The sequence below is a fragment of the Epinephelus lanceolatus genome, chromosome 14 (assembly GCF_041903045.1).
Source record: "Epinephelus lanceolatus isolate andai-2023 chromosome 14, ASM4190304v1, whole genome shotgun sequence".
NCBI classification, from domain to species: Eukaryota; Metazoa; Chordata; class Actinopteri; order Perciformes; family Serranidae; genus Epinephelus; species Epinephelus lanceolatus.
This window is the reverse complement of record NC_135747.1, coordinates 38,452,926-38,470,872: the sequence shown is the minus strand read 5'-3', so window position 1 is coordinate 38,470,872 and position 17,947 is coordinate 38,452,926. Positions and strand designations below refer to the sequence as shown.

Sequence of the window (17,947 nt, the reverse complement as noted above, 5' to 3'; positions counted from 1 at the left end):
GTATAAACAAAAGTAGGTAGGTGGCATTTTGCTGCACTCCCTGATTTTGTTTTTATACTGCCAATGCTGAAAGAAGACTGATTGGGCTTTTCTCCTGTTTAAAAAGGGCTATAGAGACAGACAACCATTCACACTCACATTCACACCTACGGACAATTTAGAGTCACCAATTAACCTGCATGTCTTTGGACTGTGGGAGGAAGCTGGAGCACCTGGAGGAAACCCACGCTGACATGGGGAGAACATGCAGACTCCACACAGAAGGGCTCCCCCACCCCAGTGTTTGAACCAGGAACCTTCTTGCTCTGAGGCGACAATGCAAACCACTGCACCAGAATCAACACAAACTGAACATTGTAACCTTCATGAGTGTTGGATTAGACTGCATTACAGCCGAACAGTCTCTTGTTCTCACACCATCCACCGTCCCCTCCACCTCCTGAGGACAGTCAGCTCGTATACACATCACTTTATAAACATTGATATAAGACATATGAAATGTTCAATTGTTATGTGTCTGTTACAGAAGAGAACACTTGAATGCAGAACAATCTCCAGCCTAATCCTCGCCCACATCTGCTATAAATCCCAACAGCTTTATTTTGTGAAATGAATAATAAAGTTTGTGTTACGTCATGTTGGACTCCTCAGAGAATCCTCGAGCCTGTGCGTGTTTCTCATACTGTTCACATCATCCACAGGGATTTAAAGAATCCATTGATCATACATTCTGAGATAGGGAGTTTGTTTTGGAATAAAAATGACTCAGTTAATCCGATGTGCTCGGAGATAAATTCATAATGTGCTGGAGTTTTTCCCAGAAACCTCAAACAGCTGGTTAAAGGTGAGGCGAGGTGAGAGCGCTCTCTGTGTCACTGTGTGATTCTGTGGCTTTAATGAGAGGAAGGAGGAGTTTTCCGATCAGATCTTTGTTGGTGATAATTACATGTCAGGCTGTGTGGAGGTGGAGCAGCTGTCAGTCAGTTGGTGCTGAGCGATGGGAGGCAGGTTGATGGTTTCAGGCTGCAGACAGAAGGACAGGATGTGGAATATCAGTATTATGGATATACTCAGCAGAGAAGGTTTCTGGGCAGTGTAGATACTTTTAAAGCTTTTCTGTCCATCCTGTCATGAGAATAATTTATAACTGACATGGATTCACATTAATAACAACTGCTTCTCTGTGAAGAAGAGCTACAACCTTCTTACAGCCACATTTCAAGGCTCCATGAATCAAAATCAGGGGCAGTTTTATTGACAAGTAGGTGTGCACATAGCGCCACCAGGGATCAGCACGCCTGGGACCTGCCTCTGTCTGCCACCCGGCATACAATTTCAGTTCAATTTAAATTTTATTTATAAAGCCCAATATCACAAATCACAGTTTGACAGCATACGACATCCCTCTGGATCCCTCCTTTGGACCCTCACAGCAGATAAGGAAAAACTCCATGTAATTTATTTGGGCTGAGTCCGACTGGACCCCATGGCCCAAAGCCCGACCATCAGACGAATATGCCGTGTCATCAAGGTGTTGAATCGGGCATCTGATTAGAATGAACCCTGGGCGCCTCCTGTGAGAGGTTTTCCAGGCGGGTAGACCCAGAACTCATCTGGCCTGAGAACACCTTGGGGTCCCCCAGGAGGAGCTGGAAGGCGTTGCTGGGGAGAGGGATGTCTTGGGTGCTTTGCCTGGCCTGCTGCCCCCATGACCCAGCCCCAGATGAGTGGATGAAAATGGATGGATGGATGGTTTGCACATACCAAACCCAGATCACCAGAATGAATATCAACATTGTAGGTCTCTACAATCCATAGATACATTTATGTTTATGTTTCAACAACACTGTGGTTAATTTGTGATTATGTTTAGGCACAAAAACCACTTGGTTATGGTTTGGAAAAGATCAGGTTTGGCTCAAAATACCTGTTTTTTGGAACAGAATCCCTGCAGGAAAGGATTCTCAGTATAAAAACAGCCTTGTTTGTTGTTTGTTGGTGTTGAACAGTTTGCAGCTTGACAGGCGTCTCTCCACCATCCAGCATCCCCTCCACCTGCTGATGTGGTAGTCAGCTCATATACTACGTCACCGCCAAAACGTACAAAGCCAACATTTTCTTCTGGTGACTGAACACTTTTTTTTCCCCCTCAGCTGCAGTTTGTGGAGTTTTGAGTCATAGGGTGGACAGTTGCGAGCTGATCAGATCAGACTGATGGATGAGAGGAGCATCTGTTTTGTAGTGTTGTGTCGTTAGTGAACGAATCGTTCAAAAGAACAAATCTGTTGAGTGAACGTGCTGAACTGAATCTCTTCCAGAACTGATTCGTTCATTTCTCAGTTCAGTTGAGCTCAGCAGCGAGCATGCAGGCCGGGAGTTGAACTGCCGATTTGGTCCGTGCGAACGATGAATCACTCACAAGTCGTGAGGCAGCCAGGGTGCAGGGAGGGACTGCCTACCGCGTGACGAATCACTCGGTGAACGAATCACTCTGTGAACGACGTAACCCCAAACACTGAGTGATTCAAATCATTTCTTCTCAGTGATACACTTTCATAGGGACAGTTTTCTCCAAGCTAACGGCTAATGCAGCCAGGAGTCAAGCCACATTAACACAATCACACACCTCCCATTGTTTCAACAGACTTAGTTTCCAGATAAACAAACTTAAAACGTGGGTTGGCCAGTGATGAGACTCACCAGTGCAGCTCAGCCGTGTATCAGTTCAGTGAGTCAGACTACGCAGTACACAGTCAGGGCTCCTCCTGCCAAGCACTGAACGATTCGATGAACGAATCTTTTGAACGAATCTTTTTAATGAACTCAGTAACATCTAAAGAACTGCTTGCCCATCACTACTCTTTTGATGATGTGGGAGGTGTTCAGACTCCACGTCAGGTCCTCAGCTACGTGCATCCCCAGGAACTTAAAGCTTGCAACCCTCTCCACTTCTTCCCCGTTAATGTCCAGTCCACTGTGATGGTTTTTGTTTTTCCTGAAGTCAATTATCATTTCTTTTGTTTTCTTTGCACTGAGGATGAGGTTGTTGTCCTCACTCCAGATGGACAGGGTCTGGACTTCTCCCCTGTAGGCTGTTTCATTATTGAAATGAGTCCCTCTTTGTAACACCAGAGCAGATCAATAAACACATCAGGTCCAGAATCTGATTCCCTCACGGTAGCGTAAATGTGGCTTGATGTTGCTCTGATGATGTATCTCCCTGCTCAATCACTGTCCAACCTGTCAGTCCTGCAACTTTATGTTCAGACCTTTTGGTTTGTTTCACAACTGACAGACACATAAAGATTTTTCCATCAGTCTGGACCAAATGAACCAAACTCCAGATTCGAAATTAACTACTCCATTACAAGTGAAATAGAAAAGAAAATATTTGATAAATGTAGAAGACATAAACACATGAGTGACAGTACAGTACACTGGGGTGTCCTCCCACCTGTCTGTCTCCACACAGTCTGATAAGTGGTTTTAAAAGATGATACGTGTTTGTGATGTCATCTTGAATCATTCATCAGCGGCGTGTTCCTCCGGTGTACACGTGTACCGGACAAACACTCTCTGCAGCCGTGTATTATTGACTCAGCTCTAACAGAACCATCTATAAAACAACAGCTGAGAAAACAAACGCTCCTCTGCTGCACATGAATCTTTGTTCTTCCTCTCAGTTTCACTCACACTCACCAAATGTCCTGTTATTTCTTTTCTCTGTGTGTCTTCAGCTGCTGAACGGGAACGTGGAGGCTGTGGAGGGAACCAACGGAGAGCTCCATGAAAAGGTACGAACTGAGAAAGCAGAGCAGATTCAAGTCAAAGAAATCTGTCTTTTATTTTTTAAAGCAGTTTATCTCTCCGCAGCTGGGATCATACAAAAACAGCCTTTAGACACAAAAACTGATGTAGCATTTTCTTTCATCCAGGTGAATCCCATTAGCCTTTACCATGAGCCTTTAGTGTCTGAACTGGCTGATGCCAAAAGACATGGCTGACAGAGACTCACTGTAACACAGCTTTAATACAAACATGGCTGAACAAGGTACAGAAACATTACGGGACATAAAATACTCAAGAGTGGGAATCGCCAGAGGACTCACGATACGATATTATTGCCATATGCTGAGTATTACGATACAATATATGCACTATTTACCTTTTTTTCCCAACTACAAATTATTCCCTGAAGGAAAACTATGATACTTTTGTCGAGCTAAGTGTTGGATTATTTTTCAGCAGAGCAGGTTTAGCGTTAGCTTGGCCGTCAGCGGCTAACAGTATCTCTGGACAGTGGCTTGTGAGGTGAGCCCTCATGTTCATAGTATTCCCAAAGTATTTTATTCTCATATGACAGAGGTCAGAAATAACCTGTGAAAATGATGATATCAGAGGTCAGAGAGCTGCAGTGACCTCAGTGTTTGGAGGAGAGGAGTTCAGGTTCAGGTCATTCTGGTTATTCTGTGCACTTAACTGACTGTCAGAGAGCACACACACACACACACACACACACACACACACTTGACTATATATATATATATATATATATATATGTATATATATACGGTGGGGTATGAACTTTTAAACCCGAAGCTGCTAAGCTGTAAACTGATGACAGTCGGGAACACAGATGCATAAAACATGTCATACTGATCTGATCTGAGAGCTGTGAGGCTTTTTATTAGATGTGATGTTTTGTTTATATGTGTGTGTGTTTAAGTGTTCTTATGTGTGTACATGATGCAGATGCAAGTGTACATGATGTACCCTGTGTTTCTATTAATTAGTGGTTAAAGATGTCCTCTGAGCTTTTACTTAAAGGTTCTGTTTGAGACGTAGATCATGAATAAAGCAGTAAACTTCTACAGTTTATGTAAAGATACAGCGGAGTGATGTCGTCCTGTGCAGAGAATGGAGTCACTCCCCCTGTCTGTGATGTATGTGGTATCACATTTTTTATACCGTCATACCTTTCTGAAATTTCATCATGAAAGCAAAGATGTGTGAGTGTGTATGTTCTTGAGTAAATATTATCTACTAGTCCGTCCCCATTGGTAGCTTTGTCACCTTCTACCTATGCCAATCCTCAATGCCTATGTGCAGTTTCACATAGATTGACCACGTCAGTGAGTAGAAAAACGTGGGACAGACAGAATGACTGACTGACAGAATGACACACTGACAGTTTCCGTGATTATGTACAGCATACCATACCATGACTTAGTCATACCAAACATTAGAAAAAAACACCAACATTGGTCCACAGGGGGAGCCACAGCGATCGGTCGCATTTTAGCCATTTTGAAGCATTTTTCTGTTGTTATAGCGCCACCCAGTTGCCAATTAGAGTTAAATTTCTCCAGTCACCTTGAGGCGTCCTGTTCTACATATCTACCAAGTTTAGTAAAAATCCATATGGCGGTTAGGCCTAGATAAGAAATGAGCTCTCTAGCGCCCCCATTTTGTTTGATGGGGTCAATAATGGAGGGGTCCCCTCAGATTATGTGTGGTCATATGCCTACAAAGTTGTGTGATGATGGGTGAAACCCTTGAGATGTTATACACCTTTATGTGATGAGCCACGCCCTCCGCAATATTCATTGCCTTATAGAAGCTCAGTTTTAGTAAGTTTTCCAACTTTTGCCAAGAGGGAACTTTAGATATTGGTCCCTAGATTATGTTCACTGAGTTTCATGCAGATCGCTCAAACTTCCTAGGAAGAGATCCATTTGAAGTGTTTTTCAAAAAATTCAAAATGGCGGAAAATCTATATAAGCAGAAGTTATGGGTTCTTGAGGCAAATGTGTTCCTCATGAGGAGAGGCATCTCTGTGCAAAGTTTCATGTCTCTACGACATACGGGGCATGAGTTATGCCCATTCAAAGTTTGCAATTTCAATCAGTTGCTATAGCGCCCCCCTTTGGCCAATTGATGTAATATTGCTTCATTGGCATCCTCCCATGACCCTCTACCACCTGTGCCAAATTTCACATGGATTGACCAAGTCAGTGAGGAGAAAAACGTGAAATACACACACACACACACAGAGTTTCTGTCATTATATAGTAAGAATATGTTCTGTGTGTCATGTGTGTAATATGTGTGTGTGTTTCTCCCAGGTGATGAACGGGTGTGTCCCTTCAGTGTACCTGAGCAGAGAGCGGAGGAGTGAGGTCATCATGAGAGGAGGAGTGGCCTCAGAGAAGGAGGCTCTGCTGCTGGGTAAATATCAACGTTACATCTCAGAGGAACATTTAAGACATATATGGTGCTATAGTTACTGGTAATGTGTTACTGCCCAACACCGCCCAGAACACACAAACCAAACACTGGCTCTAGATCAGGGGGGTCAAACTCATTTTAGTTCATGGGCCTTATTCAGCCGTATTTGATCTCAAGTGGGCTGGAAAACCACTCTAGAATAACCTGGAAATAATAAAAACCTTCACGTTTCATTTTCTTTTAGTATAAAGTAGACATACATTTTAAAAACAGATATCAATTTAATGACAGACTGGAGGAATTCTAACCAGGAGAAGTTTCAGCTGGTTGTAATCTGTAATCCTCACCACTAGATGCCACTGAATCTCCCTTAATCTGACACACTGGACCTGCTCCCTCCACACATCTTATTACCTCGTCATGTTTTAGTTCTTGAAAAGCAGACAGTCGTTGACTCGTAGTTACCATACGTTTCTGATGTAGACCTTCATCATGATTCTGTGAAAGTAAAATGTTGCTTTGTGTCTGTGTTACGGCTGCTCTCAGGACTGATGTGAATCTCGGAGGTGAACGTATGAGCTGATTGTTGTCTCAGCTCCACGTGGGTGATTATGCACTTACTGGGAGTCTGAAACGTTTGACGGCGTTGCTGTTCATGTTGGGACACCAGCGAGGCTCTGTGTTTGTTAGCGGAACATTAAAGATGACTGAACAACATCAATGAAGAGCAGAAGTCGACAGTTGACTCACTTCAGCTCGGATACAACACTCTGACACTGCGTCTGGTGTCTGGAGGGTTCGGAGGCTTTGAACCAGAACCAGTGAGACAGACTGAGACACCAACTGTCTCGTCTTCCTCTTTCTATCTTCTACACTCACATTCATGCGTCTCACTCAGTGCAGGCGGCACACAGCAGCTGGACTGAATTCATTTCAGCTGCTTTTGTCTCTCCGTGTCGCTCCACAGCAGCACGCTGCTGCACTGGCTTCTTATTTGTAGTGAAGCTGCTGCTTTGTCCGGAGCAGAGCAGAGCAGGAGGAACAGCAGCACATTTATCTCTCTTAGTGGCTCCCAGAAAATCCAAATATGAAGGAGAGAGGAGGCCGGCGCTCTGTCTTCATCCTGACTGCCTGTAATCTGCTGCTGGAGCTTTTCATTCTGCAGAAACAACAGTTTAACAGGCACACGTTTTCACACACACACACACACACACACATCAGGATCAGGAAGAGTGTCACTCCCTCTGAAGACAGAAAGACATGTCCCTTGTATGTTACAGTTTCAGATGGATTTTCTTACTGAAGTTTCTTTGAATGTTCAATAATCAAGCAGGTGCCAGTGATTCCCTGAGTCATGTCTCTCAGGTTACAAACAGGCTGCCTGCCTTACTGGTGAAGGCCGTATCATCCTGAGAGTCACACCGCAGAGCATTTTTGAAATTAACGCTGATTAATGGCGTTCTGTGGTGCCCTCTGACCCGACGTGTCACTGAAGGCCACAGTGGTTTTGTCACATGATGGAGGCAGACGAGACGACACTGCTCGGCCCTGTGAATCAAACACTTACTTAAAAAACACCCAGATAATAATAATAATAATAAATTTTATTTGTAACGCACTTTATATTTAACGAAAAATCTCAAAGTGCTACAACAGCAAGAAAAGAAAAAATAAGTTAAAACAAGAGTTAAAAGCAGTTATCAAAGTAACACGAGCAAAAATTACAGATTAAAAGATTTTTTAAAAAGGTACGTTTTAAGGCCCTTTTTAAAACAATCAATTGACTGTGGAACCCTCAGGTGTTCTGGGAGGGTGTTCCACAGTCGAGGAACAGAGGAGCAGAAGGCTCAATCTCCCAGTGTGCGGCTCTTAGTCCTTGGGGGGAGAAGTCTGTGGCTGTTGGTGGAGCGGAGTGAGCGTGCTGAGGTCTGGGGGGGTGAGGAGTTCTTTGAGGTACTGGGGGGCGTTGCCATGGATGCACTGGAATGTGAGGAGGGAGACTTTGTAGTCGATCCGAGCGGAGATGGGTAGCCAGTGTAGTGAGTGAAGAATGGGTGTGATGTGTTCATATTTACGTACTCTCAGCAGGATTCTAGCGGCGCTGTTTTGAATGTGTTGTAATTTCTGTATGCTCTTGCTGGGAATCCCGCTGAGAAGTGCGTTACAGTAGTCGAGTCTGGAGGAGACAAAGGCGTGGACGAGCTTCTCTGCATCTCTTAAGGTGAGTGTGGGACGAAGTCTGGCTATATTCCTCAGGGGGAGAAATGATATTTTGCAGAGGTGATTTATGTGGGCCTCAAAGGTTAGCTTGGGGTCGAACCTGACACCAAGGTTAGTGACTGTTGATGATAGAGGGATGTCCTTGCCAGAGAAAGTAATGCAGGTTATGGAGGAGTTTCGAATCTGATGAGGGGAAGCAATGAGGATGGCTTCAGTTTTCGAGCTGTTCAGCTGGAGAAAATTATGTCTCATCCACGCCCTTATCTCCTCCAGACATGCAGTGAGCATGGAGAGAAGTGATACTGCTGATGGTGGTGGATGAGTGTCCGTTTTGATGTATAATTGCGTGTCATCTGCGTAACAGTGGAAAGATATCCCAAAGCATCCGATGACTTTACCGAGGGGGAGCATGTAGAGAATAAACAACATGGAACTGTTGATAGGAACACTGTTCTCTGCAGCTTCTGCAGTGAGGAATTTTCGCACCATCGGAGAACTTAAAGCCTGAAATATCACCTCAACACAAAATATTTCACAGCAAACCCAGAGGTCCGAGCTAGCACAGCCTGTGATGCTAGCGCTAGCAGTCAGCAGTTTGGGTGGTCGAGGACAGGAGGACAATTGTGTCCAAAATCCAGCAGCTTTACTACGACACATCTGCCGAAACCCATTTGAATTTAAATTCTTAAAATACTTTAACAGCAAAAATTGATGTATGTGATTATTCAGTCATTCATTTTCTGTAACCTCTTATCCTGTTAGGGGTCATGGGGGGGGGGGCTGTAGCCTATCCCAGCTGACATAGGGCGAGAGGCAGGGTTCACTCACATTCACACCTACGGACAATTTAGAGTCACCAATTAACCTGCATGTCTTTGGACTGTGGGAGAAAGCTGGAGCACCTGGAGGAAACCCACGCGGACACGGGGAGAACATGCAAACTCCACACCGAAGGGCTCCCCCACCCTAGCTTCGAACCAGGAACCCATAATGTTGTCTGTGTGTCGAGAACACAGTCCACAGAACAATGAGTGAGCTTCAAGTCCTGACCGACGAGGTGCAGAGACGTTCCTCGAAACTTCAGGGAAGAAATTTGAATGTGTCAGAGAGAAACTGTGACAGCTTTAATAAAGGTGCCTCAGTTCAAACCCACCATCTGAAGATGCTAACAGTTTCCCTGTAACTGTGTGTGGCTCAGAGGTAGAGCAGGTCGTCCACTAGATCGGTGGTTCGATACTGAGCCCTAAATTACTCCTGATGGTTGTTCCATTGGTGTGTGAGTGTGTTAAAGCTGAGCAGCAGGTGGCACCCTGTACAGTAGCCTCAGCCACCAGTGTATGAATGGGTGAATGTGACTTGTAGTGTAAAAAATGCTCTTAGCGGTCAGAAGACTAGAAATGTGCTGAACAAGTGCAAGTGCAATGCCATTTACCAATTTTGCACCTGGTATATGAATATTACCTAAATTCAATGTGTGCAGATATCACAGGAGCACGGAGAAGCTGTTTGCTCAGCAGTGCATTTCAGGGTGCACTTGACCCTTTGTGGGTTCATTTGAGAATCACACAGTTACTTTTCGTCTGATTCGTGGTGGTTGAGTGCCGCCAACATCTGCACAAACCTTCTGTGAATTCGACCTTCTGTTTGTAGAATAAAGTTCCTGCAGTGGAGACGAGTCACACTCTAATTCCTTGTTGAAACATGTACGTTGGGTTTCTCTTCTCTTGTTCTCTTCGGTTTTCTTGGTGCAAGTTGAAAATTAAACTTGTGTGTGTGCGCACACATACACACACATACACACACACACACTGCTGTTCCATGTGAGCAGGCCTGGTGGAAGGAATTGAATTAGGCCCGTCTGTAATTGCCAGCGTTTCGCCACATAAATCAAGGAAATAAATATTGGCTGTGCCGGGTCCTCCAGGGGACGCCACTCTATTCCCTCACCCCCACCACACCCCCATCCCTCCCCCCACCCTCGCTCCCTCTGCATGACTGCCTACCTTTGCAGGACCTCTCAGAAGTAATCAACTCAGGAGCGGTTTCTGCTCGGGCCAGCGTTTTTTATGGAGCTGCGCTGCCATTTGTTTATTGTGCAGCACTTCATGAGGATGCAGAGACTCTGTCAGCTCGCCCGCTCTCTGCTGCCTTTATTAACTCACGCCTGTGTGTTACCATGCATACTGATGGGAAACACTAAAGCTACACAATTAAAACATAATTCACTTTGGCATCTTAAATAGAAGTATCTGTATGATGAATATAACGCACACAATCACAGACAAAAGGGTAGATATGTGTCTGTGTAGGTGCATTGTGCTGGACTCTTCCGTTTATTCATTTTACAGGTCTGATTTTTTTCTGCTGCAAACATTTGTTTCTGTAAACATCCGTGACTGTGAGACCTGTTGGATCACATTCTGTCTGTCTTCCTCTCTGCAGGCATTATATCGACCTTCCTCCACGTCCATCCATTTGGAGCCAACCTGGAGTATCTGTGGTCGTACATACAGAGACTGGACTCAAAGGTAACAAGCTCACAGCTCTGCTCTGCTGCTGCAGCATTTATAAAACATTATATATTCAGTAATTATAAAAGTAAGTGAACAAACAGTGCAAAAAGTACAAGTGATAAATGGATCTGTCACATCAGATCCACAAGTAAAAGCAGGAATATTTCTGGCTCAATAAAAAGTTTCAGTAAAAACATCATCCACATACGACGTCCAAGGTACCCTGGGTGTGTTGTTGTGGACATTCTGGGACGCTGTGTGAACTTCAGTCTGTTACATGCATTGTCTTCTTTCAAAATACACTTCTGTTTTCACAGTATCTTTCAAAATAAAAGCACTACATCGCAAATTCACATTTTTTTCCCTTCAACAAAAACACGTGGTTAGGTTTCAGAAAAAAGAACAGGGTTTGGCTTTACAATCATACAGGAAGTTAACACCAGCCTCCTGGGTGAAAGTTGTTGTTGGACCCATCCACCACCACTCCCACCCACTCCCTTAACTGACGTTGTTGCCTGATCACATTTCCCTGTGGCGCCGCTGGGCACAGTTACACAATAATGATGACCAGCCGTGTATCATGCCATCGTAAAAGGACGGCTTTTTTCATCAGTGTCTGACGCCGAGAGTCACTGACCAATCACTGGTGTTCGATGACCTCCAAATGAGACCGGGTTGGTGCTGACGATTTCTGTTCTTCTCACTGTGTCTCTGCTGTCTGTCCGTCCGTCTGTCTCAGGTGTCTGCAGGGGACCTGGAGCGTCTCATGGTCCGTCTCCCCAGCATGTTCAAGCAGGAGCTGAGCGGCGTCGGGGCGACTCTAGAGAAACGATGGAAGTTCTGCGGTTTCGACAGCCTCGGCTCGGCGTGACGCAGGGGGAACGCACACACACACACACACACTGAGAACACACACTGATGTGTACAGACACACTGAATCTGCGTGTGTGTGTGCGCGTTCATCCACGCTGGATATACACCGCAGTGTGTGGAGGAGACGGACATTCACACAGTTCCCCTCTGGAGTCACTGCAGATATTCATCACAGTGAACTGAAACAGGACACTCGGACCTGAAGACGTACTTCCGTCAACATCTTCACTCTGATAATGTTGACGGGGTCTCTGAACCTTAATCATGTCCCCGGTTGTCTTGTTGTGGGACACCTGGAGTATAAAACCCAAACAGACAGAAAGAAAGAAAAGTTATACCAAAGTTGATCCTTAACACGTTTGGTTAAAACCAAACTTTGTTACTTTTATCAACAAAATAAGAGCATTCATTGACCCCTTTGTCCAGATATCGGCTCTTTAATATCTTGTGGCGTGACGGGACCACAGACAATGTCCTTCCTCTTTGCGACACTCCAGGGTTTGTTTGGAAATGTAGCAGAAAAATCTCAACCCAATTTCAGAAGTTTACACACCAACTGTTAAAATCTGTCACCTGACAAACAGAAACTTCTCTGTTGAGTCTGATCTGGGTTAAAGCCACCATGGACCTTTAAGGGAGCTTTCAGCCCTAGAGTCGTCTCCTTTGCTCTGAATCAGGGACTCATGTTGTTCCAAAGTTGTATAATTGCCTAGAGTTGGTTCGTGTTCTCACGGCAGCATTTACAAGAGGACCAGATCAAATGCCTTGTGTGAGAAAGCTGCTCTTGATTGGTCAGAATTTCCATGTGGGAAAAATCCAGGAAGTAAAGCAAACGTTGAAGAAGAGTACACTTGCAAGATAAATGTGACACTTTCTAATGTCACAATGGAGGGACAACTACGCAGGTTGATTTTAGCGCTGCTCATCGTGGACTATATTGCTGTCATTGTTCATTTTAGTCAAACCATACAGTTTGAAAACGAGGCGCGGCTCCAACTAGAAAACAATGTTTTGATGCATTGGATGTGCTGAATGTGCATATTAAGGCAGTACAGGAGGAGGTGCACATTAATAATCCTCCAGGACTGTAACATGCTCATGTTTAACCCAAACAATGTGTCATGTGACTGCAGTTGCTTCACATCCAGGTCGGAACACGTTCTCACCACAAACCAACCGCACCAGAGTTTGTTTGGAACCGGACTGAGACCACCTCTTCAAGAAGGTCTCAGTCCGGTTGTTTTGGTGCACACCTGAGTGTGATTGCTGTGTTCACACCTGCCCAAACGAACTGCACTGAGGGGGCAAACTAACCAAACAGTGCAGGTGTGGAAACACCCTAAAACAAACCTGAACGCTGCAGAGGATCATGACCTTTGAGAATTTATGACGCCTGCATTAAATATTACCAACAGGTTTCCTAATGATCAGCCAAGCTCTTCGTTGGCAGCGCTGCCGCTTCCTGTTGATCAATTTAAACAATTTGGGGACATGCATGTTTGAACAAACCCTCACTGATTTATGGCCAAATGTTGCACATCTTTAAAATACAACGAAAACAAAAGTTTGATTTGGTTGGTTCAGTGATGATGATCCACAGAAAAATCTGCCTACGATTCAGGAGATGTCAAAAATGTGTTTTTCAAAGAAATTAAATGGCAGAAAATCTAGTCAGGCGAACTTTGATGGTTGTTGATGTTTGATCATAGAGCACATTGAGCTGGACATGTGTGTCAAATTTAAACTCAGTGCGACATACAGTGTGATGTGCTCTGCAAAATAGATTTTTCAAAAACACAGAATCTGTTCCTGAAAGACCTGTCTGATGGTGACAGATGTAGAGTTGGTGTGTAAACACAACATGAGACCATATTTATTTTTTAAAGGCCGACACGTTCAAAGGGAAACATCGGACCAACTAGAGGTGACAACTTTTTTTCTGGACGAATCCTGTACGAGGACGATGGGAACATGAGAGAGAAGAGTCGTGTTCTGTAAAGGATAATATGAGAAGAGTGAATTCAATCATTCCGCTTAATTTATTCATTATACTGTAAGAAGAAACTGTTCACTGAAGTTACATTCTGTGTTGATGAAATGAAAAAAGATGAATAACATTACTGACTGTCTCCTGCCTTTCTTTAAATGTACGTCTGAAATAACAAACTAGTTTGCTTCCTATTGGATGAAGTGACGGGGAAAGAAGACGATAGTGAAGATACTACACAGAGGAGGAGAGCTGAGTACAGTACAAGTACCTCATAACTGTACTTAAATACTAGAAACTAACAGTACTTTCACTTGGGTGGAGTTTTGGCTGCTGTACAGCTCAATATTTTTTCCTCAAAGCTCACAGGGGGATAAAAATGCTGGTTAGCAACCAGAGAGCTGCTTCTGATGAAACATGGGTGTAACTCACACACAGACATCTTGATAATGGACTATTGTGTGTGTGTGTGTGTGTGTGTGTGTGTGTGCTATCTAAATGAAAATCTAGGGCAGAGCTTCACTGTGTCAAACACAATCTGTGGTAAACCTAGACACTGAACACATGCACATTTCTCTCTCTCTGCCTGCTTAACATCGTCTTTCAACACGAGAAAAATGAATTCACTGAAGGATCATTGAATAACTGAGGTACACGCACAGGAATTCATATTCTGTTTCTTTTATGGACATATTGACAGCCTGAAGTCCCTCCCATAACTGTAATTATCTGTGTGCAGCCGATGCATACAGTAGATTTACAGCTACAGCGAGGGTCTGCACAGTCGAGTCGAGAGAGTTACAGCTACAGCTAATGTCTGTGCAGTCAATGCAGACAGAGTTACAGCTAAAGCTAACATCTGCGCAGTCGATTCAAGAAAGTTACATCTACAGCTAAGGTCTGCGCAGTCAATTCAAGAGAGTTACAGCTACAGCGAGGGTCTGTGCAGTCGATTCAAAAGAGTTACAGCTACAGCTAATGTCTGTGCAATCAATGCAGACAGAGTTACAGCTAAAGCTAACATCTGCGCAGTCGATTCAAGAAAGTTACATCTACAGCTAAGGTCTGCACAGTCGATTAGAGAGAGTTCCAGCTACAACTAACGTCTGCAGTCAATGCATACAGAGCTACAGCTACAGCTAACTTCTGCGCAGTTGATGCATTCAGAGTTACAGCTAAGGTCTGCGCAGTCGTTTCGAGAGAGTTACAGCTACAGCAAATGTCTGCGCAGTCATTTCGAGAGAGTTACAGCTACAGCAAATGTCTGAGTAGTCAATACATACAGTTACAGCTTTAGCTAACCTCTGTACAGAACTACAGCTATAGCTAATATCTGCGCAGTCGATGCATACAGTTACAGGTATAGCTAACGTTTGCGCAGTCAATGCATACAGAGTTAGAGTTGTAGTTAACATCTGTGCAGTTGATACAGTTCAATTATTAATCTATCAATACTCTGGATGCTGTGCAGCAGTGAGGTCGCCATCTGCTCAGAATTTTCCCAGACTGTAATGTGTTCGGGTGCATAATCTATCATCATCAATATCTAAACAGCTGATGGCAACAAAAGGTTATTGATTAAGTAAAATTATCATCAATAGTTAATAATGTACAGTATTTGTTACATTTGTGTCTTTATCTTGAGCTTTATTCTTTTCCAGTTTATGATTATGATTTTATTAATCTGAAATGACATTATCTGATTATGAGACACTGTCTTTGTAATTACTCCTGCCATCATTTTTTGGGCGTTTGCATATCAAAGGATTAACACAGTGAGTTTCCTCATTTCTTCAGTTTAACCTCGTGACATTGATTAAAACATCATCAGTTTGTTCATTAACATACTCATTTTATAGTGTTGTGTTTTGTAGGCTTCTGTCAGCAGTAATGAATAGAACGTGTCATATTAGTTTGCAATATTCAATTACGGACTGACGCGCCTGGTCCGAGCACTAACTGCGACACCCCCTCTGCTGCTGTTTGTCCACGAGTTAAAGCAGCAGCAGACAGACTTCACACGGCTGCTTCTGTTGCCTCGGGGCTGACACAAGAAGGAAACCAATTTTACAATTTGGGGCAGCGCTGCGCTCCTGAACAGGGAACACACATAATCACACCACGGCCTGTGCACAAGTGGAGAAAGGCCTGCTGCAGTATTTATGTGTCTGTTAGGTTTACTGTGTCAACAGCAGACTCTTCTGTCTCTGTGGGCGCCTCAGTTTTCATGTCATGATTTGTACACAACAGCTGGCAGCAGATTCTTTCCCCACATTCACCAGCTTACACTGCGTACAGTTTGTACAGTAGATCACACCGCGCTGGACAGGAGGAAAATAACTGGTAGAAAATACTGTGAGAATCAAAATTGAGGACATTTTATTATTTGATGTCTGTATAATTTCAACATTTTTATGCAGCACTTTGCATACATTGGTTTCTTGTTTTTAACTGAATTGGTGAGGGTCGACTGTAGTTTTAAAATCCAGGCTGCATTTACAATAACAACAAAGTGAGTAGATTTTTAACACAATGTCACTCCCAACTCGTCAAATACTGACGCTTGGTCAGTGGCCCTACATGTCAAAATATGACGCTCTAGGTAGCCCTCTAAAGTCACTTTTGGACGTTCAGGGACAGCGTGTCTCTTTATGCTTGTTACATGCATGTGTCTTATTCAAAATAAACTCAGACGTTTAAGGGCTCCTGTTTACTGTGTTTATGGGAAGAGTCCTTAAGAACGCCCCCTCTTGTGGTATCCACCACCTCAGAAGGGGAATTTTTGAAAGCTCAAAGTTAACAAGTTGTGTTTGCTGACGATTCCAGAAATGATGGAGGCCATGAAAGTAAATTTTTATTTGGTGAGTTAAAATATTGTTATTTTAGTCAAACAGTTTTTATTCCTGATTTTATGATATGTCTGAGGAAAACGTTGATAATCCAAACAGCCTCATCTTTTTCCTGCGTTATGCCTTTGCATTTCCTACATTTCGCTCGCTAGCTTAATAAATTGTTGGCTTAGGCGGTGTCCATCTTGCAGTTTCTTAGCAGCGGTGTTCTCACGACTTAACCACTTGGATGTCAAGCATTTCATGTACACAACTTCCCATGTCATAACCATGAGCTGACGAGTTCCATTTATCCACTGCGTGCTCCGCCGTCGGTCAACACCCACCGGCTGCGTTTGCTGTGCGGAGCGGTGCAGCTATGCCGGAGAGCAGGAGTCACAAGGACCCATGAGATCTTGTGAATTCACGCATAATCACGCGATATATCAAGATGTAGTTTCTATAAACAGAACCACAAAACCAGAGGAGTAGTAGGAAGACATCTCGGTGCACCTCCATGATTAATATCTCCTCGTCCATGGAGTCAACAGGGTGAAATGACGTCTGAAAGCCTCTGACCTGTTGACTTCAGGCCTGCCTCTGCCCATTATGTAGTTTTCAAGGTATAGTGCAGGGAAATATGATCCGCCGTGAACACTGTGTATTTTATTTTGAAAATTAACTGGATGTTTTATTTTGTTTCTGTGCACGACTTCCTGCCCCGCACGATCTGCTCTGTGCTGAATTGCTGCGTTGTGCTCTGGCATCCGGCAAAAATATAAGTCGTGCGTATCTGTTGCGGAGGGCTCCGGAGCGCCGCAGCTGTGACGGAGCCGGAACGCAGCACAGCCGCAGTCTGGTGGAATTTGGGGGTTAGGATTCTGAAAATAACAACAGAACATTGGTACATTTTTAAATGACCTTCTGAGTTTTTGAAGGTTGATTATTTCTAATGCTGCGTTCATCATCATACTGTTTAAACTGAAAGTACGAGCAGCGACGTGTGAAAAACTGTTTGTGTCAACCTTGTAATTCGGAGAAAGCATTGTTTGTGATAAATGGAAGAAATATTAGTAGTGTAGTAGTTAAATGGTAAATGGACTGCACTTGTATAGCACCTTCCTGGTCTCCCAACTGCTCAAAGTGCTTTTACACAACGTCACAGTCACCCATTCACACACTGGTGGTTGAGGCTACCACGCATGGTACCACCTGCTACTCACTTAGCATTCACATGCACTCACACACTGATGGAACAGCCATCGGGGGCAATGTGGGGCTCAGTATCTTGCCTGAGG

General features: G+C 44.0%; 1 protein-coding gene across 2 annotated transcripts in view; it reads left to right on the top strand.

Moving 5' to 3' along the window:
- enox1 (ecto-NOX disulfide-thiol exchanger 1) overlaps positions 1-13,951 on the top strand; it is a 137,942-nt gene extending 123,991 nt beyond the window's left edge. For both annotated transcript variants that reach the window (XM_033618165.2, XM_033618164.2), the window contains exons 13-16: positions 3,738-3,794; positions 6,126-6,228; positions 10,891-10,976; positions 11,701-13,951. In XM_033618165.2, the coding sequence (XP_033474056.1) occupies positions 3,738-3,794; positions 6,126-6,228; positions 10,891-10,976; positions 11,701-11,832 (378 nt within the window). In that variant the 3' untranslated portion in view covers positions 11,833-13,951. The remainder of the gene's footprint in view (positions 1-3,737; positions 3,795-6,125; positions 6,229-10,890; positions 10,977-11,700) is intronic.
- The last annotated feature ends 3,996 nt before the right edge of the window (positions 13,952-17,947 follow it).